The 8,038-nt window shown below is 26.4% G+C and overlaps 1 protein-coding gene across 1 annotated transcript; it reads right to left on the bottom strand.

The window, feature by feature from the left end:
- Positions 1 to 662: 662 nt before the first annotated feature.
- On the bottom strand, positions 663 to 6,429 carry LOC111042006 (ADP-ribosylation factor-like protein 1). The gene is made up of 4 exons (XM_022326493.1): positions 6,042 to 6,429; positions 1,676 to 1,892; positions 1,246 to 1,357; positions 663 to 1,163 (listed from the first exon to the last, which is right to left on the bottom strand). The coding sequence occupies exons 1-4, from the start codon at positions 6,043 to 6,045 to the stop codon at positions 954 to 956; spliced, it is 543 nt and encodes a 180-aa protein (XP_022182185.1). The 5' UTR covers positions 6,046 to 6,429; the 3' UTR covers positions 663 to 953.
- Between the last annotated feature and the right edge of the window lie 1,609 nt (positions 6,430 to 8,038).

The following is an 8,038-nucleotide window of genomic DNA, read 5'->3' as shown; positions in this document are numbered from 1 at the left end:
ACATTACCCTTAATTAGCATCAAGAATGTCTATAAATGTAAATATTCTAGTAAATAAAAAATAATAACTATTACAGTATACTATTAATATTATAATTTCAATAAAATAGATATTTTTAAAAATATATCATAATATAATACCCTATTACCTACTAATAATTACTATACAAATAAATTATAAAATATAAATATTATGATAATAATAGACGGAACATATCATTGAAAAATTGATTGCCCATATCATACATGGAAAAAATATAAATTTATGTATATTATTTCAATAAATAACAACATTTCACAATTAATGAATAATTAGTTTTGAAAGAAGTACTTTCTTTGGATTTCCTAAAATGTCCAGTCTTTAATTATATTGCCCAATAATTATTGACAATGACATGATTTATATCATTGCCGCTAACATATACAATTTTAATACACCCATGACTAAGGAGGCTGAAAGCAATCCTTTTTAAGGAGTGTGTTATAGAAAATATAAAAAATACATTAAATATTTTACAGAGTATGAGTGGGCGTAGTAATTATCATGATTATGTGAGACTTTTCAAAAACATATTCTCATCAATAATATAATTGATAGAGTCAATTAAAATTCTTAGAAATCTCTGCTAAATAATGTGTTATTACATTGATAAAACTATAATACTAACTGCTTTCAACCGCCCTACTGTATTATTTGAACTTTTGTATTATTCTACCAAAATAATTTATCATTAATAATATAATGGTCAATATTAAATAACAATAAAATGTTTGAACCTTAAAAAAAACTAGCTGTGGAGTATAAAATATGATATCACAGCTGATAATTTAGTAGCCAACTTTATATAATTGAATTAACATTTTCATTAAATAGAGAGGACATAATTAAACATTATAACATTTTAATTTGTACAATTTTCTAATTACAATAGAAATATAATAAACAGCATTTCATTATTTGTGATTTTGTAGAGTGTTACAAAGCCAATCCATAGCCTCATCAAGTCCTATACCTTTTTTGGCTGATGTTTTAAATATTTGGAATGTTCGATTTTTTAAAGAGTCTAATCCAAGAGCTTGATGTATCTCAGTAACATTCATACAACCCTCAACGTCTTGTTTGTTTGCTAATATTGTTAAAATAGCACCATTTAATTCTTCTTCCTATAAATTCATGGAAATTAAATTAACTGTAGAAACATTAAATCAAGATGTAATTAATTACAATAGTTAAAATATTGCTTACTTTTAACATATACATCAATTCGTCTTTGGCTATACCCATTCTTTCTCGGTCAACTGAATCAATTACATATACTACAGCATCTGTATTTGAATAATAACACCTCCAATATGGCCTATAAAACAAATGTTTGAGAGAAAAATTAAAAAATTAATGTTTTGATTAATAAACCTTTTTTTATAATTTATGATGACAGCATTTTTGGAACAATGAAATTGTATGGGTTTTTACTCAACAAAATATTGATAATTATTTTTCTACAAAAGTATCTAAAATATAAGTTGTATATTTATATTTTATTCTATAGTATAATAGAGCGGATAGATGGATACCAATTGATGGTTTTAGATTAAGTTTACCTACTATTGTTATGTACTATAGTATGTAATTAAAAAAAACTTCTGTAAGTAATTACATTAAAATAAAATATTACCTAATAGATGTTTGGCCTCCGAGATCCCAAACTTGAAATTTAATATTTTTATAAGTAACTTGCTCGACATTGAATCCTATTGTTGGAATAGTAGTTACAACTTCACCAACTTGTAACCTATACAATATGGTAGTCTTTCCTGCGCCATCTAAGCCCAAGATTAAAATTCTCAGTTCTTTTTCACCAAATAGACTCTTGAAATAACTGTAAAATCCCCCTGAAAAATTATAATTCACAATTTTTAAAATAGATATATTTAATATTTTTAAGCCAAAAAGTTAATTTTCTAGTTTGGTTATAAATATATTAACAAAACAAATTTTATATGGATCAAGAATTATACTATTAATTGGGAAGTAATTCAAAAATTCTCATTTCTATAATTAACAATTTTATTTTCTAATAATTATAGATATATTTAATGAGAAAATAATAGAACTTCAATATTTTTACATAAGATGTATAGCTATCGACTTAGATAGGTATTACTTTATTTTTCAAAAATGCAAGTATTTTAAATTATTTAAGTTGAGTAATAATAAACACTAATTTCCAAGGTTTGAATCCAAGTAACCAACTAATACTCAAATATTAAATAAAAAGTTTAAAAAAATGTCTTTAAGCCAATTAAAACAATTTTTCTTTGTTTTACCTACCATCATTATTGAATCTTAAACAATACATAGATAAATTCAAATTGTATAAGTATAATAAAATAAATAAATTTTTTTGCACAACAAATAGGTTCTAACGTTTTACACACATAATTAGTTAATCATGGCTCTATACCTATTTTAAAAAGATCAACTTGTTCCCACTTACATAAGCTGAATAAAAACCAGAAGATAATTGATTTATTTTTACACTTACATTACAAAATAATACATAATATAATGCAGCAATTAATTCCCACATGATAAACTTTCATAATCCATAAATATCATCTTTTTCAAATTGGTGGTTCGGACATATGTTATCCACCCATTATTTATTGGTTGAACATAATTTTAACGGCAATGGCTGTAGGTATACAAAGTTTTGTTGTATTTTTTACTTCATTTTTTTATTACCAGTAGTTAACTCGATTTAGGCCTGTTGTATGTGAATACAACTTACTAAAGATAAATTACTGAGTATAGCGGTGATTACCTTGCGTATTTTCTAAAGACTTTGAGAACCCTTACAATAATTATTTTAATATTGTATTATATAGTTTTGTGTTATTAGAAGTATCAGAAATTAATATAAATCACATTGAAAATTAAAATAATATTATAATTTTCAATTGTTCATACCTACTTTATACAAAGTCAAGCTAGATTTATAACACGAAGCAATTATTTTATGTATTTACAACCAAACATACATTTAATGTTTTAAAAAAAATTAGTTAACTTAAAAATACACAGGTATTTTGTATCACCCATGATAACTGTTTTAATATTAAAAACTGCAGAAAATGTTAATAAATGTTTAAATTATTCATAACTACTTGGCACACCTAATCAAAGTTCGCCGCACCCCGGTTCAGAATCACTGTGAAAAGACAACTTCCTGTCAAAGACAGTGCTAAATTTAATAAGCAGGTAATTTGCTCAGTGACGTACATTTTATTGTTTTAAAATAAACAATGTGAGGCTTGTTGGAGAAATGTAATAACAATCCCCACCTGATCTCACAATTAAAAAAGAAAAAGGTTACTTGCCCATACATTTTTGGAAAAATGGGGAAACAAAACACAATGCAGTCTGACTATTATTAAAGATGGATTTTGAAAGTTTGTTTGGTTATTTTTACTATAGGTACCAGTTAAAAAAAAACTTTACTGTGATTAAGAAATGTATACCTATACTTAAGATTATTTAATTTTGCTTTTTCTTGATTTTTTGGCCAACTGAGTATTTTTTACTTTTTAGTATTTTTAATACCTTTTAAGTTATAATCCACCTGTAACTATTATTATTTTTTTAAAAAATACCAACTAATAAAAAGTTTCAATTTAAAAAAAAATTGAATTCTAAATTTTTGATTAAAATTAAAATTAAACAGTTATCTGATATGAATCACTTTTATTATAATCAAATATTTTTATTGCAAGTAAACAATTATTCAAATAATAAATTGTAATAGTAACAAAAATTCAAAAAAGTTGCTTTTATAGTTTTTTTCTTGATTTTAAATGCTTTTTCTAGACTTAGAAATTAATTTGTACATAATATCAATATTTGGCCTAAATTATTTGGAGCTATATAGCAAATTAATTGTAGATATACAAAATATTTTATTTTACACAAACATAAAAATATATATTTGTTGCCTAGCTTTAATATTTCAATACATTTTTCAGCCTCATCAATTTATCATACATATTCTATTTTTTATGACCCTGTGAAAAGAATAAAGAAGACATTATTTTTCTTGACTCACCATGAATTAAATTATATAAATAATAGCCCTTATAAATATAAAGACAACAAATATAGGTACAAACATAAAATTATACAGCAACAAAATTAAAGCACCACAAACAATAAAATGTCAAATTATTCTAGAACCTACCCAAGGAGTTACTTCGAAAAATTAAAAATTGTCACACTCATGCCTATGCACAACAAACTTTATAGTAAGAATATTAGGTATATAATTCATTTGTTGAGTATATAATATTGCCATCTAAATAATATTTCTGGTTAATATGAACTTCATTAACCGTTGTTCAAAATTAGCAAATTTGTATTATAATAGTTGCCATGTAGGCATGACATTTTACACTCATCCATTTTTTTAACTAACTTATTAGGTATAAATGTAGAAATCAGGAACTTATGTAAATTATTACTAACAATAAACCTAAATTTATGCTATGCATTCATACTATACCTAAATCCTAGACTGGACCTTTTAAATTTATCGGTAATAATTCCAGTACCAGTTCTCCAAAAATAAAATAACTTATCTGGTTTTATTTCAAAAATTAAAGGTATCTGTTCCAGAAATTGTTGGTACCAGTTAATGACATCAGTAAAATTTGTAATTTCTTAGTTCTCATTTCTTACTTACTATTTACATAGAATAATAATAGTATAATAGAAAACAAATAATAAATTATTTTCATTTACTTCTAAATAATAATACTAAATAAATGGCTAAAAGGGGTAAAATAAGAAATAATATTAAAAAATGTCTTAGTTCTGGGCTAATTTTTTTAATGAGATTTAAGTAAAATTGCACTATATTTGTACCTATATTGATCATACATTAGCTAAATTATAGTAAACCAAGTTATAAATTATTAGTTATAAAATAACTACCCATACTATTGTCATATCAAAGCATAAAATAGTATAATATCAATTGTACATTTTACTTTTTTTAAATAAAAAAACTGGTTCATTATAGAACTGTCCTCTTAACTTAAACCACTCACAAAAAACAAATATTTGAAATTTGTACAGGTATATCATTCAAGACATAAGTGCAACTATAATATATCATATAGATTACTAAAAGATTTTTTATTATTACAATTTATTAAGTATTTGATATATAAATTTAAAAAAGGCTTATAAATATTTGTGCATTCATTCTGCTTTTGAAAATCCCATATTATATTGACCTGCATAACTTAAGTATAGAAAATTACAGCATAAATTAATGAAAACAAAACTTTTTAAAATGATTGTCACCCTTGACAAAATTATATTTATTAAATACTATACATTATGCAGATTTGGAATAGCTCTATAAGCAGTATGAAAAATATTAGAAAAGGCAGATGCTTATACATCCATAATAATTTAAAGGTACCTATACAAACTAATAAATAATAAATTATGATAATAAATAAATTGTTTTTTTTTAAAACTTAAAAAACTATTTAATTTAAAAAAATTCAGTTTGGTTCCAGTACTTTTATTACTAAATAAAGGTTTTGATTTTTAATAATTTAAAACTGATTATTTTTGGTCCGGTTTCAGTCCTTGTGCCTAATATAATAATAATTAATAACATTATTTATAATCATAGATATCAAAATATAAAAAATAAACAGCATACTTTTTTCATTGTTATACTAGAAAATTTTGAAACAACAAATGTGAAACTAACGCGGAAACTGAGAGCAGGAAAAATGATACAATTAGATTTAGATAGTCGGTAACAGGTAGATCAATGGATACAGCCATTACATTACCTCTAAACACCGCAATTGGGAGGACAGAGACGGACAGGCAGGTATTGTCAAATCAATTCGAAGGACATCAAATCTGCAAGAGCTTACAGGACCTACGACGAGGGCTGGAAATGTAGATCACCGACTTTACGGAGCCGAAACACAACACACAATAGTTTGCGCTCGCGCCCTTACCCATTGTTGAAGTGACGGAGAGCCTGGTCACTAATGACAGACAACGTGGATGGTATTTTGTGTCTCACGCGTCAGCTGTTCGTTTGACTTCGACAACGACTACTTCGGAACGACTGCAAAACGCCGAGCGCGGCAGACGACAGGAAAAAACAGCAATCACCAAATAGCGGTAATCTCAATCGTTATTCGGCAATGTTAGTTATCGAATTCAATGTTGAAGTCATAGAAATATTATTAATTATTAATATATAGTTATATTAATCCGGCGCGACAGCGATACGCGATGTTTCGATGTATTGGCGACGATAAAGAGTAATAACTAATAATTAATAAAATAACGCGACGGCTGCTGCTGTTAAGGCGTGTTGTTGTGGACACTGCGTGATCGGTGGCGGGGGGTGAGGGGCTAAACGGTTTTTGTTTTTTGCGTTCTCTTATCAGCCCGCAGCCGTCGTCACTCCTCGGAGCGCTATCACACACTCACTCGAATCACGGAGCTTGCTGCCGCCGCGTTCAGGCTACGTGTCATAATAAATAGGCACAACGTGTTTTTAATATACTAATGTCTAATATGACTCACTTTATTCAAGTAGTGAAAAAGAGGTTTTTTTTTATCATGTTTTACAAGATGTTGCTCTACATATCCATCTCCTTCAGTCACTCTACCAAAAAAAAGTTACTCTATATATTGTAGGTGCATAACTTCGGTTAATTTTACCTATTATTATATAGGTAATACTGTCATAATACGTAATTTATTCACAACATATTTAATTTTTATTGGTAGTTACGAAATTGAAGTAACGAATATTATGATTAATTTTGTTAAATAGGTTAACACTGTTTATAGGTACATAGCGACGTCGGACGTAACGTAGTAAAAGTATCTAAATACAATAATTGTTTGTAAGTAGGTACTGAGCTACTGTACGTTGTGAAATAGATAGGTACTAAAATATCAAACATCAAATTATTTCAAGTTTCCCACAGTAGGATATTACCTTTTTTTAACTTTAGAGCCAGGTTCAGAACTGGATCGTGTTTCGAATATTTTATAGAATAAAAAGCTAAACAAATTGAAAATTGCAAATGTTTTATACATTAACACAAAACAAGTCAAAATATTTTGAAAATTTTATCATACATAGGAAATGATAAAATAAACATTTGATGAAAATGTCAAGTACCGACGCCTAATAGTTTTTGAATAACAACAAAATAAGAAGAATCGTATGAGAATTTGTAAATTTACGGGTCATATAGGTACATTGTCCAACGTAAAAAATTAATTTGACTCTCCCGTAAACTTCTTTTTTGTTGATTGCAGGAAATCTAAAGGGCAATCTTATATAGAAATATCGAATCTTAGATTTAAATAGGAAAATTCTTATGAATTTCTAACTTGAAATAAATTGCAAATGTTCGTGATTTTAATGAATTTTGTCGAAATTTTATAACTTCAGATGCTCATAAAAAATTATTGTGGATTTATGATCAACTTTTTTTTAATTTTCACTTGAAACAACTTACGAGAAACTTTGTATTACATCTTAAAGTTTTTTGACCAAATGTCGCCAATAATAAAAAAAAAAGGGAAATCGATATTTCCTTATGCCTATAAATAGCTAAACATGAGTCGTAATATTTTGAACATTTTTTGATGTACATAAAACTGTTAAATAAATATTCAGTGCAAATGTCATATATCTACGGTAATTCTTTTTAGTTACACCAAAGACCAAAATCGATTTTACATTAAAATTTTCCTTAACATTTATTTTTATTTTTACCGGCTCTTTTGAAAACTAGTGAGGAATTGGTTGACCTCCTGAGTAAAACAACTAGATTCACTTTCCCACCGGAAAAGAAACTGAAGTTGAAAATCGAAGCATTATTTTAACTACATATAGTGTACACAATCAAAAAAAATGTATAGCTGTTTGTAGTCTTGCGTATGAAGATAAACTTCTTTTTTAGTTTTTATTGACATCTAGTTT

Source organism: Myzus persicae, unplaced genomic scaffold, assembly GCF_001856785.1.
Source record: "Myzus persicae strain clone G006 unplaced genomic scaffold, MPER_G0061.0, whole genome shotgun sequence".
Classification (NCBI taxonomy): domain Eukaryota; kingdom Metazoa; phylum Arthropoda; class Insecta; order Hemiptera; family Aphididae; genus Myzus; species Myzus persicae.
Note: the sequence above shows the minus strand (reverse complement) of the source record. Positions and strands in the feature narration are given on the sequence as shown.